This window comes from Phaseolus vulgaris, chromosome 10 (genome assembly GCF_051622355.1).
Source record: "Phaseolus vulgaris cultivar YP4 chromosome 10, ASM5162235v1, whole genome shotgun sequence".
Taxonomy (NCBI): Eukaryota; Viridiplantae; Streptophyta; class Magnoliopsida; order Fabales; family Fabaceae; genus Phaseolus; species Phaseolus vulgaris.
Window position 1 is genome coordinate 37,720,776 of NC_143507.1, and position 18,959 is coordinate 37,739,734.

Sequence of the window (18,959 nt, forward strand, 5' to 3'; positions counted from 1 at the left end):
TCAATAGAATGCACATTTGTCTGAAGTACATTAAAGGCTCTCTTGGAAAATGTTTACTTTATGGTAACAATAATCATACTAAAATCGTTTATTATTCAACTTCTGATTGGACAAGATCTCGTCTAATTGAAGATCCACTTCTGGATATTACGTCTCCATTGGTGATAACCTATGATGCATAGACACAGATACAAATACAAATACGACATGGACACAAATACGAAGATATGATCAAATAAATTATAGGACACGAAACATGACTATATATATATATATATATATCTTAAAATAATGTACTATATAAAATAAAATTTACTTAAATATAAAAATGAAATAAATTTATTTAATATAAATTAATCTACAAATATAAAAAATAAAACATATAATAAATTAAAAATTAATTATAATATATTATATATTTTTAAAATAATATTCCATTATTATGTTATTTATTTAAGGTTATGCTATATTTTTAATTTTAATATAATTATTATAAAAAAAATATTATCTTTAATATTTCATTTTTTAAGTAAAAGTTCAGTTTATCTTTTTAAAATACTAATATTTAATAAAACTTTAATTTACTATTTAAAAATAGATTTGAATTATAAAATTATAATATTTAAATTATAAAAAAAATACAAAATATTATACAATTATATAATATTATATTTAAATTTAATTGAAAAATATGAATTGAATAAAAAATATTAAATTTAAAATCAATCTACTATTCCTCCATTATTAATGTTGCCTGCAATCTCAACTTTTCAGACTTGTTCAAAATGGTTGGCATTGCATTGCACTGTAACTCAATGAGCTCAGTGCTACTCAACATCGTGTGAGATTTTGTATGATTTTTGTGTGAAAGATGTGTCCAATGAGGTGGAATGTATCATCTTTGACGCGCCCAAGAACAAGGTCGTGTCTGCTCCATATATGTGTATCCTACATCGCGTTGTTCATGCATTCGTTGTGTGAAAATGGCAGATCCACATTGTATCAGAGCTTTATAGGTGATAATTTGATCTCTTGGAAGAACAAGAAACAAAAGTTTTGTAGCGAGATTTAGCACAAAAGCATAATATAGAGTTATGACCTTAACTACTTGTGAGCTTATTTGGCTTTAACAACTACTTAAAGAATTGCAATTATTTGGAGATGTCCAACAAATGATATTTATATGTGATAATCATGATGCTCTTCATATTTGTTCAAATCTATTTTTCATGAAAGGATCAAACATATTAAGATTGATTGTCATTTTATTCGAGAAAATATTGTATCGAGAGATATCAAGACAAAATTTGTCAATTCAAATGATCAATTAACAAATATTTTTACTAAATCCTTACTAGGACTTCTGATTGATTATATTTGTAACAAGCTGGGAATATACAATTTATATGTACCAACTTGAGGGAAAGTTTTAAATATTTATGTTAGATATTTTAAGATATTGGTAGATATTGTTAGATATTTTTATTTATATAATGAGCTTGACCCATATTTTCTTGCATGTTTTTTCTCTATATAAACATAATTGTATGTGTTCATTAGATACAATGAATTTATCCTATTTTTTCTTTTTCTTTATTTTAATACTAATCAATGAAGTGAAAGATATGTTTAATGCTCTTTCTTCTTCTGCTCTTCAATCTTCAACTGACAAACTTTGTGGTTGATCAACAATCTCTTCACTCTCTTATCGTGTGATAGATGATGCACTAATATGACTAATATGACCTGATCTTCATCTTATTAGACATAGCTACATGTTTTGTTGGTTTAAACACTTAATCAAAATTGTAAGGTGTTGAACTTTTGCCTTAACATAAAGCATTGAGATTACATGTACAAGTGCTAATTAAAAAAAAAGGGAAAGAAAGTGCAATATACTAGTTATTACCAACCAAACTGATACTTAAAAAATTAAAAATGTATCAAGTAATTGTTGGCGTGTTCTTTAGCTTCAATAAAGCAATTTGGAATTTCCTAATGGGATTAACGTCACAGTTTCATGTCTCCTCTTTCTTCTCCCCTAGTTGTCTCTTCTTTCTTCTTCCCTTGGAAACTTCAATAAGTTGAACTCACTCTTCATTATTTCCAAACTTGTACATACAATATATAGATTAAGGAAGAAAAAACAAATATACAAAGTAAGGATGATAATGATATCAAGCACACCTAGCTAGTATGATCAACATATCAAACTCTACTACAAAATCTACAACTAAATACCATTTGTCCTTAGTGAGTGAAGTGAAGCACACACAGAATCAAACTGTTAGCTTTTGCCATTGTAAACAAGACAATCATTGTTTGTACTTCAGCAAGAAGCTGTTGCAACTGGCTTCTTCTTTACTTATTGTAAGTTGTGGTCCCTTATTTAAGTATCCTTACCATGTAAACACTGGAGAAGTCAGGCGTGACCAAAGAGAAATGTTAAGCTGTCAAATATGCTTAGAAAAATCCTACAAGACTCAAGTATTCTTTACATCCCTTTCACTTTTCATAGAGGAATTTAAGAGGTGATAAATGAACAAAAGTAGTAAGTTGCCTTTTACACACTTTTGGTGTTTTCATTGTCCTTATATTCAAACTGAAGCTGAGAAAAATCACCTTCTGAAGTTTTGCTTACACAGCTTAGTATTGTATCTTCCATCAGTTCTGCGAGAATGGCTTCTTCCATTTCAAAACCAATGGTTTCAGCTTCAACTCTAAGGTCCATCCATGTCCCATTTTTATCCATATCTTTTTTAATGATTTTGTCTAAGGTACGGGGTGGGGGCAAGGGAATGAAATGCCAACATACTCCTTCCCAGACTTTGAAAATAACCTTCATCATATTTGGAGAAGGCCTTAAGCCAGGTTTTATGAATGACACACAAGGTGAGACCACGAAGTAATCACGACAAACCTCCATAAGAACTTTATTGACACAGTCATAAATGAGCTTCTGATCATGGCAAAGCTGGTTTGGTAAGAACTCTACCTCATCAAACAAGGAAGGACCTAGGATCTTGTCTGAGGAAAGGCATTTCATTGACAATTGGTCTATAGTCAATCCAGAAGTTTGCAGAACTGCTTTGATGTAATCATATATCCATTCATTTTCCTTAGGAGAATACTTTTCTCTATTGATTTCATTCAAAGGTGAAGAGGACTGCTCTCCAAATTGCAGTGGTCGGACTGGTACTTCAACTGAAAGTTATGAATGAATGTGACGTGAGATTAAAATTAATATGGCAAACAAAAAAGATAAGTTACATTACTACATATTGTGTTGATTTGTCCCTTGATATGATTCTAACTTTCTTATTTTCTCCGAGGACAAGAAAGGTAAATAATATACAATTGAAAACCATTAATTTCTTAAGCAATTTCAAGATAAGCATGATTTAGAGCTCCCTCCCCAGTAGCTAGCATGCAACTTTATATTTTTATTTGTGTTCAGTAATAGTTAGAGCAGCAGAAAGTAGAAACATTGGAAACAAGTTTTTTAATGTGTAGCTTTTAGAAAGAGAGTTTAACTATTTAAGAACAATGTCATAAAGGTCTTTCATGACTTTATTTCAGGAATGGTTACTAGGCTTTTAGGAATAGAGCTTAACTATTTAAGAACAGTGTCATAAAGACCTTCATGGCTTTATTGCAGGAATGCTTACTAGGCTTTCAGAAAGAGAGCTTAACTATTTAAGAACTGTGTCATAAAGCCTTTCATGGCTTTATTGCAAGAATGCTTACCAGGCTGAACATCATCTTCGAAGAACGGTGTGTCAAGAACAGATACGGGACTTGGCCGCCCAGATACATCTGTAACACTTTCTTTGGTGGTGGAAGAGTGAGGTGGGGACGACAGTGGAGATGTTGGTTTGTATTCTTCTTTTACATCCTGTGGAAAGAACAAATGACAGAACTACACAGCTAAACAAATCTTAACCAGTCCTTATTTCGACAACATACATCTGGCATAATAATCAATTTATCCAAAATCATTGATTTGTGTAAAACTAAAATGCAGACAAAAATATTACCTGCTTTGAATATTGAGAGCATCTTGCACAATCAGAAATTTCGGAGAGACCATAGTTTTGGTCTTCCTTTCCTGCACTGAGGTCAACTGGTTGTGAGGAAGATTCCAAAACATCCACCTCTTGTGCAGATTCTACATCACCTGCACAGAAATTAATAAAAGGATAAGCAACACAATATTTAAAGGAACATACAACAAAGTTTATCATAGAATCTATCACTTGTATCATATATTTTGTACATGATACCTCCAATAACTATCTCATCTCTAACAGGACAAAGTTTTTGTGTTTCATCAAGATGAGTGTGGTCTTCTGCAAAATTTGAGTCTGACTTAATTTCTTGTACTTCGTTATTAGAGATTTCATCACAAATTATTGACTGCTTCTCTGAATTGTCTATTTCTTGATCCAAATGACCAACAGAGGATTCTTGTTTGGGAGACACACTATCCTTATTAGCCACCCAAATTTTATCTGAAGTGGGAAATCTTTTCTGAGCAGTGACTGAATGATGCTCCCAATCCCTTCTAGGACTGCCAAGGGGAGAAAAGTTGTACTCAGGAAGAGATAGTATTTTCCCAAGGGTTCGAGAAATCTGCTTACTAGACAAGTCTATTTTCTCATCTCCATTACCTACAATTTCACATAGATGTTTCTTAGCCTCAATATATAAGTTAGAAACCCTTTGTTTTGGATAACTACCATTTTCATGTTCCCCTGTCAATTCAAAATCTTTAGTAGTACTAGTCTTTTCTCCTTTCATAACACCACTGGTAGGTCTTCCAATTTTTTCAATGAAGAAGTGATCTTTATTAGGAGATCTCATTCCAACATTGTCTTTGCCAATGACTTTGCTGCTAGGCCTCCTGTTTTGAGATTCAGCAGCAGGGTGTCTTTTTGAGACCCCTTCAGCGTTTCCATGTCTCTCCCTTCCCATAGCATGCTTTAATTTCTTTTTTATCTCTGTGAGGGAAAAATGTGAACTACCTCTCACAGAAGGACCATTGTATTTGACAACATCATAAGAATCTTGATACGAGGCAAGGTTGTTTCCAGTTTCAGAATTTTGCAAGCCCATCTGCCCAGGCTTCAGAATAACAATACTTGACAAATTAGTGTTTCCATTTTCATTTGATGAACTTTTTGAATGAGACTTCTCCTTTTTTCTGAAAAAGTTATGCTTCTTGTGGTTGACTAGATCCCTATTTTGTTTCAGGTTGCCATGATCTTTTTCAGAGAAGTTGGAACCAGCTACAGAACCACATTCTTTTTCATTTGTTCCCTGAGAATTCCTAAACTCTTGAACACATTTCAACAAAAGTGAATTTGGATTTTCAAGAAGTGAAAGAAACAATTCCTTATCTGAACTTATAAGCTCCATAGCTTCCACAAGTTGATGGGAGCAAAGGAATTTTCTGGCTTCAGCCGGATCTTTGCCATTTAATACCATCTGATTCACAAATTCACAAATTGCTTCTTTTGCATTTTCAGAAATAGCTAGCTTTGATTGTGCATCTACTTCTACTTCTACACCATTGTCTTGCTTCATTGAACAAACATCTTTTAGATGACAAAACTCTGCAAGCATCCTATCCAGATCAAGATTATCTCTAGATTGCTTCCTTGCGTGCTTATTATGTGTGATTTCAGATTTCAAGGTCGTATCCAAATTTAAATCATTGGTGTCCTTATCACAGTTTTTCTTGTAAAATTTGTTTTTCCTTTTGGAATCTAACTTCAAAAGGACATCACGCCTTAATTTGGATTCCTTTGATTCTATTTGAGCACTCTCTCTATCCTTCCTTTTGTTCTGGTCAATGAACATCTCTTCTTCAATGAGTTTCTTCACGCTAGGCTTACTAGCAGCTGTCACAATTGATGGTCTTCTACTCTCTCCCCTATCCTGTAAGATTCACAAAACAGTAATATCAGTAAATGCACAGGCATCCTCTAAGCAGATTACCATAATTTACTGATGACCAAAATTTTTGTAAACTTTTCAAATGCAAGAATGGCATAAGCAGGGACAAACTTACAGGACTGCTTTGACAAACTTCATCCAAATTGTTCATCTCAAACTTGGTCTTTATGGCCCCTGGAACAGGAAAAAAAAAATGAAATTCAATAACTAATATTAATTTTTCTGTTAAACCAGTGAAGTTGCTACTCAAATTATCCCACAATCATCATAGATATTAGACAGGAAAAGCATTTTTTATGATTATGAAAGATTTCAAAACTTGACACCATTACAGAAAATTGCTTGACATGCATATATCAGTCCCTGCACAATTCCTCAGTATATACTGATTTTGTTATTTATTTAGCGTATAAAAAGTCTTCAGTGAAAATATCATATACATATTTATGCACGTGAAATGAGCATGATATTCAATTTTGTACCAATCTAGATGCTAAGAACAGTTCTTACCAACAGCATGTTTGCTGCTTCGCCTCTTGTCTGCAATCATCTTCCTAGTGGAATGACCATGGCGAAAATCAAACATACTAATAAAACCCCACATGCAGCCTGATTTATCTTTCTCAAACCGCACAGGGCGTCTTTGGGACTTCTTTGCCATGATGATTGGGCAGAATCGTGTTCCTTGATTCCTCTTTTTCCTTTCCCTTGAAGGGTGTTAAGATCTTGGCCTTAGGTAGCCACAGTCATTCAAAAAAATTCATAGGTAAGATTGCCCAACCTGACAGCAACAAAGTAAACAGATGCATTTAAAAGCCAACAAAATACCTATGATGACCCCAAAACCACATAGTTCACACATACAACACCCTAACAATGTTATAAATGATGCATTAGATATATATACACATCAAGCTAACTATTCATGCCAACACTTTTTGTTAAATCAACTTATGCAGATAACCTAGTTGCATTAAACTTGCCACACAGTGATCATCAAAATCATCAATCCCTGGGGCACAAAAGACAAAACTGAATAGTCATAGGAAAATGAGATTTAATGGCTAACGAGTTAGGAAATGTAAGGGCAAAAAATTTGGTAGGTTAAGCAACTAAAGTAGTTATTAGTCTATGTCATGTAGCAAAAAATGAATAATCACATGTAAAATGAGTTTGGTTCGGACAAGTACCTCATTTTCTGAGCCTTGTTGACTCAATATAGTGAAGGAGCAAAAGACAAAGAATTTGGGAATCCCTATTTCAGTCCTCCAAGTTTCCCATTTGAGTGAAGTTCACGAAGTTTTGGCTTCCTTTGGAGGAGAAGGTATCAATGCTCTGTTCTCACAGACCTTAACTGTCCGAATTCTGAAGTTCCACGGAGAAAGCTTAAAACCCCAGTTATTTGCTCCTCTCCACAGAGAAAAGGCCACCTGAGATAACTTACAAGGCTTAAGCTTTTACAATTGACAACGACTCAAAGAATCACAGCTCATTGATTCTGCTTTCTTCCAATAAAAAACATAGTCAATGATCAAACGTGAGGAAAAAGTTTGATAATTAATCATACCACACCAAAACCTTCAGGCACACACAAAAAGAGAGAGCATATCCTTAAACACTCCAAAAATCACCAATTCACCACAAGACTCGTTACTTCTGCACAACTGATTCTATGCCTGCAATAAATGGCCCATTTATGTCCTCCAACAATTTATCTACTCAAATAACAGCCTATGAAACATCCAAAATTCCATTAAATCCTTACCCACCTCTAGCACAAAACACCTCCACACAATTCTCTCTGCAAACTTTCACCTCAAAAAGTATCAAAACTCACCACCCTCTCTCAATCTCAATCCCACCAACAACTCATTCCCTCAAAAGAACCAAACTGAAATTTGTTCATCAGACACCACACTCTCTGAGAGGAATACCATTTGGCAGCAAATTTTCCCACCAAAAAAATCAAAAACTTTTGCTAATGGGCATCTCTTTTTTGCTGTCAAAGAGATGAAAATGCTAATCTAGCACCGACCCAGGATCTGCCGAGGCATAATTCTGATTTGGGGAGGCATTGAATACATGGAAAAAGTGAAAGAAAGAAAGAAAGAAAGAAAAGAAAGAAAGGAGAGAGAATTGGTGGTGAAGGTTAGGATTATGGGAGAAAAAGTGAAAGTTGAGAGTCTTACACTTTACAATGTTGTTGGGCGACACGAAGAATAGTCATAGTACATGACAGTTGAGGATAGCTAGATAGAGGGGTCCACACAAGAGTTTTTGTTGTTAAGGAAGAAAAAGGTTTTGTGAATGTGCAGTGTTTTTTTTTTCTCCACTGTTTCAAAATTTGGATTTGGAACACCATGATCCAAATCACACCAAACTGCAAATACAAAATGGAATTCAGAGAGCAACAGTAAGAGAATTAACGTGTACTCCACTTATCAACACAAACGTGGCCTTTTCAGGCGTTACAAAATGCTGTTATGCAATTCCCACAGGAAAATAAATTAATAACAGTTAATGTAATCATATCATATCATGTGTTCATGTATTATTTATCTATATTTGCACAGTTTCAAAACAAAAATAAGCAAGAAAAATAACCATTTTCTTTCAAATGGTAATTATATTTGTATGAAAATTATGTTCTGTCATAAAATTTTCTGATAAACTAGTCCTTGAATTTTACTACTTAATATTAATATTATCATATTGATTTTTTTTTAAATATAACTTAATATTAGATTAATTCTTAAACGTTACAGTTTTGTGAAAAAAATATCTTACAAAATTTAATTGTTACATTTATTTTCTAAGTATTTGGAGTTTCCAGCTGTAATCCTTGAAAAAAAGAGAAAAAAAAAAGTTAACTACAAGTTTCTTACAGTAGCACAATATATGATTTTTTTAATTAATGGAAAAGAAAAAAAAACAAAGAACGTAAAATATTAAATTAAATATATAGTATTTACTTACAATACATGTAAATACGTAGAGATGCTGTGTGTATATACTGTTTAAGTATTTTAACTAAAGAGAGTTACCATATAATAGTATCATGTGTACAAGCTTGAATAAGAACATTAACTATGTATATATTTATTTTTTAATATGCTTATTGTGTACCTTTATTTTTATTTTTATTTTTTGAGAAAATTTACCAATTAAAGTTATTCAATTCAAGGATTTTACATATAGTTAAAAAGTTTAATAATGATTTAAAGTAAAATTACATTAAAAAAATCTCATTCCTTTGATAAGTCTTAAATAAATTATGATTGATGACTCAGGTATGGTTGTGGTCTCCAAGCTACAACAAATATCTTAAGAAATAAAAAGTATATAATAAAAAGAAGCAAAATGTGTTGTTTAAAGTAGATAAACCACATGGACTATTATAAAATGAAACCTTTTAAACAAATTTATTTAATGCTCTTATTAAAACAACACACAATACATTTAAAGCAAAATAACGAAATAATTCAATGTTGATCTTAACATATGATGCCAACAATGAAAAAGTTAATGAGACAACCTCTTTTGAAACCTCTCAATATAAAAAAAGGAAAAAAATAATAATAAAAACACTTATATAGAACTCTTTTGCTATCACAAACTCATATTTTTTTTCTTCTATAATAATTGATTATATTGAGAGAGTATTGAGCTTAATGAATCAAATCTTATAATTGTCTTTATTTAAGACATAACCCTTAAGGCTGTTATTGATGCAAATCCTTAAACAAAATATGAAATACTTTTATGGGGAAGTAAAGAGTATTTTGTGTGTGAAATAATAGATACATTAATAATTTGAAGAAGTTAAATAATATTATTGTAAGGAATAATCTTACATAACAAGTATTAGTGGGATTTTTTACAAAATCTAAATCTAAATTTGTATTTTTCTTCTTTCTATTTATTTATCCTAATTGTTTAAAAAAAAAAAAAGTCATCTCCGTTTGAAAATCTGAATGTGAAATAACTTTATCACTTTGTTGAGATTTATTAAAGATTGAATAGATGTATTATGAACTGATACATTATATGAAATTGTTAGATGTTTGATGTAATTGGAATAGGTTTTAGTGTTTTACTAAGAATTATATAGTTTGAAAAAATTTAGTATTATTAATTAGTGTATGAAAATCATTAAATAATAATCAAATTTAGAAAAAAATAATAATTAGTCATTACATTTACTAAATTAAATATTAGTTAAGAAATTAAAAAATGATTGATATATAAAGTAGTCTCTATTATTAATAAAAATATAAAAAAATAGTTTCTAAATTGGTATCTAACTATTAACTACCAAAATTTTAGCTAATAATAATAGAGACTAATTTAAAATATAAAGTAGTTAATTAGTAGCTAAAACCTAAGTAGTTGATGGTTAGATGCAAATTTAGAAACCATTTTATAATTTTTTTATTAATAATAAAAATCATTTTAGATACCAATAATTTTGTATATGAATATATTTGAAATCTCATATGAAAAAGGATAATATTTTGTTTAATATTAGAATGCAATATATATATATTTATGGTATTTTACATTGGTATTTAATTCAAGATGTTACTAATGCCATATTAGTTAAAAATTAAAAATTAAAGTTTTAAATATAAAAAATTAAACGTTTTTTAGATTAAATAATTTTAATTATTATATATTAACCATGTCTAAAAAATATTATATTTTCACTCAATTCTAATTTTTCTCATAAAATATATGGTTTTAGTATTAAAATAAATAAATATTTATAAAATATAATTGAATTTCTTAACTATTTATTAATTTAAATATGATTTTGATTCAAATACTATTTTATACTATTTTTTTAGTAGCATAAGAAATGATAATATCTATTTTAAAAATGAAAAAAAATTATTAATGTCGTTTAAAAGGTTAAGAAAAGGTAGATGCAATTTTCTCAAAATTATATAATTTAATTTATATTATATAAAATCTATAATTTATATTTTAATATTTATGTTTAAATTTTTATAAATTTAAATTAATTATAGCTAATATATTAATAAATAAAGTAAAGTAAGTAACACTTTATCAAAAAATTGTTTTTAAAAACTAGAGGAGGGTGATTATTATTTTATTAGAAACTTGTGAAAATCTATTTTAAAATGAAAAATAGTGTATATCCTAAAAATAATATGACAACACTTAAAAATAATGTTTGACATATTTGTAATATGAAAAAACAGAATTTTAATAAAAAAGCAAATTCCTCTTCATATTAAAAAATACGTTGAAATAATAAATAAAATTTAATAATAAAAATATTTTTTCTAATTTTTGTTAGACTAACGTATACTTATTTGGCCATTTATTCGGTTTCAAATAAATCATTAATGTTAAAAACGGAATATAATGTTATACAATGATAAATAAATTATTAATAAATTGGATAAATTCAAACTTACATTGTAATGTTTATGATTGACTTCGAACCATACACAACCATATTTATTAAGAATAATAATTATTATTATAAAAAGTAACAATTATTTTTAATTGGTTTGCATTTTCTTCATCGTATATATCAATCATTTTTTATCTGACCTACTACAGATTTTTTTGATTTTTTACCGACTATAATCATAACTATTTTTTTAATTAAATATTTAATAATAAGGGTTTAATGAAAAAAAAAAATTCCTATTTTTTATATTTTCTTTAATAATATTTTTTTATATGATTTTTTAATAATATTTTTTTTTATATGATTTTTTAATAATATTTTTTTTCATATAATAGCAAATTATTATTAAAGTGATTAAATTATATTTATAATTATTTTATTTCATATTCGGTCAAATTTTGTAACTAAAATTGTGTTATCAATAGAAAGATGTCATCACTTTTTCTAAATTGATGACATTTGCACGTCTCTTACTCAAAATAAAACTAAAGGCATTATTAATTTTTATAATTATAAATAAAATAGATTTATTTAATACAATTAACTCACCAAAAGAACTGTAAAAGGGAGAAAACGTCATCAATGTTTAAAATGTATAAGAGAATATAATATTGTATTTTTCAAAATATAAAATTTTATATATGTATAACTTTTAAGATAAGATGGAAACTTATTTATTAAATAAAAGCTAATAATATAAAATTTTCAATAATTACAGTAAAGAGATTTGTTGTGATTTATCTTATATCTTTTTATTTGTTATAATCTTTTATATGTTTTCTTTAATTAAGTACATTTATACTTTATTCATAAAAATATGTAATAGTTACCTAAATTATCCTATAGTACAATAATCTTCCACTATTTTGCTTTTGACCCTCAAGTGTGTTCATTCACTACATAGTCAAAATTTATAATAAATATAAACACATTTATTATATATTGAATTATTTTTCACTTTTTCACTCATCATTGTTGTTTCACATAATGTTATATTTCTTTTGTCATCTTGACTGATATATGTCATGAACTCATACAATAAAATAAATCAATTTGATATTCATTTTTCTTGATAATTAATCTTTCAATTCAATATTTTTTTTCTTTTCTTAATTTTTTTAGTCAATATTTAAATTCTTTTGATCAACACTAAACTAAAAATTTATAATATAAATTACTCATGAACTACTACTAATGTAAAAAGTCATTAAATAATTATATATATGTCATTAAATAATTATATATATATATATATATATATATCATTAAATAAAAATTAATTTAAGAGAACAAAGATAATTAGTTACTATACTGACTAGATTATAGACTAATTGAGAAAAAAAAATTATTGATACCTACAATAATTTTTAAATTTTTAAATTTATAAACTACTTTTCTAAATTAGTATTTAATTAGCTACTAAAGTTTTAACTATCAACTATTTTAGATTTTAAAATCAAAAACTTGGATAGTTAATGGAAGCTACAACCTGAGTAACTACTTGGATATTAATTTAGAAATTAGTTTAGATACTAATAACTTTTGTAGGATGTACAATAGTTTTGAATTTCGTTAATATGATAACTAATTATTTTTTATCTCTAAAATTATTTTTTATTTAATAATTTTCTAGAAGCATATATTTTTAAGATATTCTTATTCCTTAGTCTTACACTATCAAATAAATTTTAAGGTGGATACTAAGTAGATATTAACTCTTTTATGTGTCTTCACTATAATAAAACAATAAAATCATTAAGTAGGAATTAGTTATAGAGACAAAAAATAATTAGTTGTTATATTGACTAAATTCGATATTATTTTAGAAACTAAAAAAATTATTCATATATAAATTAGTTTTTATTATTGCTAAAAAAAATTTAAATTGATATCTAATTAGCTACAAAGATTTTAGCTACCAACTTTAGGATCTAAATAATTGGTACCTAAAATTTGGTAGCTAATTACATACTAATTTAGATAAAAAAAATAGTCTTTAAAATAGTATCTAATTTAGTCAATATAACAATTAATTTTTTTTTTCTCTAAAACTAGTTTTAATTTAATGATTTTTAGTAGTGTTTGGATGTATTTATGTAAAAAAAAAGAGAGAAAAGGAAAGAAGAAAATGAAATAAATTTTTATAATTTAGGTTACTCAAAATTTTGTGAAATGTAAATTAAAGTTGTGGATCGTATTAGAAAAATAATTCTCTCATATTAACATGAAATGGAATGTTTTATAGTGATATGAGTGTTGAATGATTAATTAAATTGCTTGATATTTTTTAACTTAATCAAACTTAACCCAAATCAAAGATTTAATAATGTTTGGATGCGTTTGGTAAATATGTATTTAGTACACACAAGTTATTGTCCATATTTTTCAGCTAACCATCTGTAAGTTTGATATGCAATTTATTGTCCAACAATTAAACCAATATCACTTTTCTGTGCTTCTTTTGATGAACCAAAAAATAATATATTGCTTCACATAATCACACTTTCACCTTATCTCGAGATAATCATGATTAATTATGGTTGTTGGTATAAAAAAACTTGTTGCATTTTCCACGGTTAAGCAATCATAAATAATTATCAATACAATTTACAGAAATAATTATAATAAAAGTTATTAAATGTAGGGTTAAATATGTTTTCAGGTTCACGTTCCTGTAAAATTAATCAGTGTTCCTTATTTAAATTTCAAACATTTTGAATATTTGTAGTAAAAAAACTATTGAAGTAAGTCATTACTAATGTTTTGCACTATATTATAATAGTATAACATGAAATGAGTTAACATGAAATATTTTAACATCTTAATTCATACTGAAATTTTGTTTGTCATGTAAAAAAATTGATAAAAATTTATTTCAATAGTTTTCTTACTAAATACCAAACCGTCTAAAGTTTAAAGTAAAGATCAAAATCACTTTCACACACAAAAAATACAAATACGAAAAAATATATTTAACCATTAAATTTAATATACATAGTAATTTATGATTAAATTATAATTTTAAACTACGTATTATTTCTTCGTAAATAAACTTTGAGTATAACAAGTTTCATTTAAGAAATTAGTTTAAAAGAAGCACTACTTAGTTAAACTCATCAAATATATTGTTTTTTTAGCTCGTTTATCGTTTCACTAGACATAATACCAAATCAAACAAGATAATACATTTTTGGCCGAAAGCAAAACCTAATTGGTGTACTTTTCTTAGTTTTCAAATGATTATGTCCAAATCAACTGAAGTTGTACGTTTGGTTTAAGCTAAGCACAACATATAAACATACTCTAAAATATCATTTTAAATCAACCAAACTAACTAATTTTCAATAATGTCAACGTATAGGTTTTTGAGTTTGAAGACACAAAATAAATGAGTATAAATACTTTTAAATTTTGTAACTGGTATTCAACAAAGTACTGTATAAAAATCAGTGTGGCAACATGGTTTGGTTAAGAGTTAGGAAGAAGAAAACATGTTGATTTTGGTTGGATAAGAATTTAAAAATGCATGGTGGAAAACATTAATTTTCAGTTTGGTTTCTCTTTCCTCTGAGCAGAACAGAAGATGCTTCAGGTGCAGAAGCACGATCTATGAATGTAGCTACGACACTGATTTTCATAATTGTTTCTGCGAGGCACCAAATTTGATTTTGGAATCACAATGCTTTTCCAATGAAGCATGTGAGGAGCAGTTGGGCCTAAAATAGTCATATTGGGCCCCCACTGAATGAAAACATTTGGGCCCACCCACATTGTCAGTGCACCTTATTAGGGCAAACGTGTGTACCTTCATGCATGCCACTTCAACTCGTGTCTATTTCGGAAAGAGCCATGGTTTTCACAATACCATTAAATAGAAAATTAAGTTATTATTAGATCAACATTATATCTCATTTTGAATATTTTAGTTTTCAGTTCTAACTGTTCTACCATGTAAATAATATAAAGTTAGTGATATAACTGCTGCAACTCATAGAATAATTACAAAATTTAAAATTAAAGGTTATAATTGAAGAAATTAAACATATTCACATGAGATCAGATATATTATCTAATAGTTTTTTTCTAAAAATATGTTTTCACTTTCTTTGAACCGCTCTTGGGTTCATACCACATACATTATGTTTGTAGGAAGAAGATTATGGGTGGAATAATATAGTAAACATAGCAGCAAACAATCAATTTGGTGTCATTTATATTGTTCCTAATCATGCACTTGTATGAAAGTTATGAAATCTATTGGATTCATCGATATGATTCTGATTTTGTGTGGAGAGAATAAAAGGGTTTCAGTGCACTCTTTGGGACCACAAACATGGAATCTAATTCTGAGTTAACTAAACATATATAATTGATGGAAACTATAAACAATCACTAAGATGCTAAATATCAATAAATAAGTAAATTTTAATTTTAACTCAACATTATAAAATTGACTTATAAAGTAAAATTTGCACTTATTTATATACTATGAAATATTCTTATTTCTAGTTGAAGTGTGATCTTCAACACACCCTAACATGTTAATTTGTGTGTGTGACTATATATTTATGGATGGTCTGATAGTGAATGACCTTATAAGTCCAACAAACTCTCACTATGATATATTTTAAATAACTCTAAGTGGACTTTACACCTAACTCAATCTTATAAAATTGACTTATAAGATGATGTTTGCATTCACTTATATACTATAAAACGTCGTTATCTCTATTAGATGTGATATCTCCAACACAAAATATCATCTTCCTTGGTATATCTCTTTTATTTGCCTTTGTTATGAAGGAATTGTTTGTAATGAAAGGTGAGTGGGGAATGTAGGGTGGATGCATGACAAATTGAGGACCATGAAGAACAAAGGAAGCACTTACCCTTAATGTAATCATTCATACCACCTTTCCCACATTACATGCAAATAGGCATGTGGAGCCATTAATTTTACCTTTCACCTCATCTTCACTATCAAGCAAAACAATTTTTGAAACGCATTACATCCAAATGACCAAGGTTGGTTATAAGGAATAGGGATATCAAAGTTGTGATTTTTTTATATGGAATTAGACTATAAAGAGTAAAAAGAGAAAATAGTGTATTTATAATTGAAGATTATAGATATTTACTTTGATGGTGCATTTTAAAAAATTGAAATTTTTACATGAAAAACATAAGTTGATATCAAGTGTCAATTGTATGTACTTGGGTTCGTGTTGTGTCGATCCAAAAGATATTAAACCGGTAGTTGCTAACAAGTTGCGTGATGTCGTTGGTGGTATATAATTGTACTTTTTTTTTCATTTTTCTTATCCATATTTGTACAAATAATCAAATATAAGCTTTATCTTCAGATATTATATTTTGGACTGGTTCAACTCAAGTTGTTTTATGAAATGTAGATATATGGTTTTGTTGGAGAACTTTTTTAGAAGTTTATACGGAGAAAAAAATATTATAAGTCAAAATTAGTTTAAGTATAAAATAATTTGTATAATTTAAAAAAAAATTAACTTGTCTGTAGACTAATTTAAATTCATGAGAATTTTATTTTATTTTTCTCTCCTAATATAATTTTAGCCAATAAATTAATAGTGCTTCTTATTATATATATGATAAATTCAAGTTTTTTCAATAGTTTTCTTAAAAAATATATTTATTACAATTTGTTGGTATTTGATGACTATATGATATTTTTTTTATATTAACAGAGTGTAAAAAATTTAACTTTTTGATTAATATATTTTAAAAAATTTCTATGCATTTGTTTTGCAAAAAAGGGTAAAAATATAAACAATTTACTTCTTTTTTTTGTTGGAAAAGTTAAAAAAATGATGATTTTGAGTTATTTCTAAGAAGTAACTTGAGAGATAAAAAAAAAAATACATTAGTGAAAGAAATAGATTGGTGAAGTTATGGTCCTGTGCATATTTTCAATTATTAAAACATCATTATGTGAAACTTGTGATGGAGTTAACTTCATACTTGCTCCTTGTCCAACCCTATTATTTTGCTTTACTTTTTTTGACTAATAATAGTGGGTAGGCTAACTCCAATCCAACTACTGCCTTTTTATGCATTGGATGCCCCCACTTTTCTACCTTATGTCTTAGAAAGTGCTTTCACTCCATATGCTATCAAGGAAAATAAAGAGAAAGTAAAGTTGTAACGCACTGTTATGAAACATGAATCTACTATGCATTTTGCACAGAATAATGGATTCTAATTTTCAAAATTGAAGTAAGAAAAAACTATTGCAACTTTTTTTGTGTAGAAATCCTACCTACATAGCTGAAGATAATTGATCAACTGCATGTCCCCAAACTCTAGGATATTTGTCTTTTTTAATGAAAAACACTCAATGGCCTATATTAGAATTCGATAGTAAGACAACAAAAAAAGTGGTCATCAAAGGGTGATTAACAATGCCTCATTTTATACTAAACAACGTTGTAGCAGCTAATAATTTAAAAAGAAGAGATACTGTGAAGAATATTTGTTTGTTTATCCGTCTGGAATGAAATTATGAATAAAACATAACAGTAATTGTTGACCTTTATTATGGTGTTGACTCCATTTTTAAGTTGGTTCCTTGGAGTATTAAGATGTGGATTAATAGAAGCTAATGGTTGAAATGGATAATGAGGGTTTCAATGAAGCTATGATTTTATTGAAGGTGCATGATAGGTAGAGTAAGTGATTGATTAGACCATATCACTTGGATAAGATGACGAAAAAGATTAAAGTGTCTCCTTTAGAGAGGCTAGACAAGAGAGTGAGAAAACATGCAATCTTGGTAGTAATTCACTTATTCATTAATCTTGAATTTTCATGAGTCAAACACCTATTTATATAGCTTAAAAGTCCGACCATTCAATAAAAAAATAGGTGAGAGAATTCAAATGAAAATGGTTTGAAAGTGGCGCCTAAAATGAGTTTACAAGGCAAGCATGACAATATGTGTTTCATATGACTCGTTTATGTCTAAATGACTGACCTAGGTTAATTAGGAGTCTTTTAGAAATCGTAATTTAACCTAGGTTAGTTTTTAGATGCCTAAATCCAATTCTAATTACAATTAACAAAAGTTACAAGTAAATTTTATATTCTACCTTTGACAAGAAAATAAATTTTACTCTACAATTCTACACTAGGTTTATGATATTTTTGAACATGTAGTCCCCAATCTTCTTGTATCTTTCTTGTCATGGATCTAGTAGTTGGGTCTGAACTTGGATCTAAACTTGATGACCCTAAACCTTAAATCCTAAACCCATCATTATTATTTTTTATTATTATTATTATTATTTTCCATGTATCTTTTATAGAAAATAATTCTGCCCGACAGGATTAAACATTAGATATAAATATTTATTTTAACAAAAAATTAAATTTTAATAGTTTGTTATACTAAACTCATCTCTAGTTTGTTGGAGACTATACTATTGTAGAGTCCAGTCACGTACCCTAAACTTTATAAACTCTTTGTCATACTAACAGCCTGCAAATAAGTGAAAACCACATTTCTAACGGAAGCACTCACATAAGT

General features: G+C 28.1%; 1 protein-coding gene across 2 annotated transcripts; it reads right to left on the bottom strand.

Moving 5' to 3' along the window:
- Positions 1–2,080: 2,080 nt before the first annotated feature.
- On the bottom strand, positions 2,081–8,170 carry TRM15 (GPI-anchored adhesin-like protein, putative (DUF3741)). 2 transcript variants are annotated; one of them, XM_068622056.2, is made up of 9 exons: positions 7,728–8,167; positions 7,526–7,634; positions 7,149–7,388; positions 6,469–6,739; positions 6,074–6,132; positions 4,284–5,940; positions 4,038–4,177; positions 3,748–3,895; positions 2,081–3,204 (listed from the first exon to the last, which is right to left on the bottom strand). In XM_068622056.2, exons 4-9 carry the CDS (start codon positions 6,617–6,619, stop codon positions 2,564–2,566), a joined length of 2,796 nt encoding a protein of 931 aa, XP_068478157.2. In that variant the 5' UTR covers positions 6,620–6,739; positions 7,149–7,388; positions 7,526–7,634; positions 7,728–8,167; the 3' UTR covers positions 2,081–2,563. The 2 variants fall into 2 exon arrangements, with proteins under 2 accessions (XP_068478157.2, XP_090152806.1); XM_090296680.1 differs by having other exon boundaries at positions 7,149–8,170.
- Positions 8,171–18,959: the final 10,789 nt, after the last annotated feature.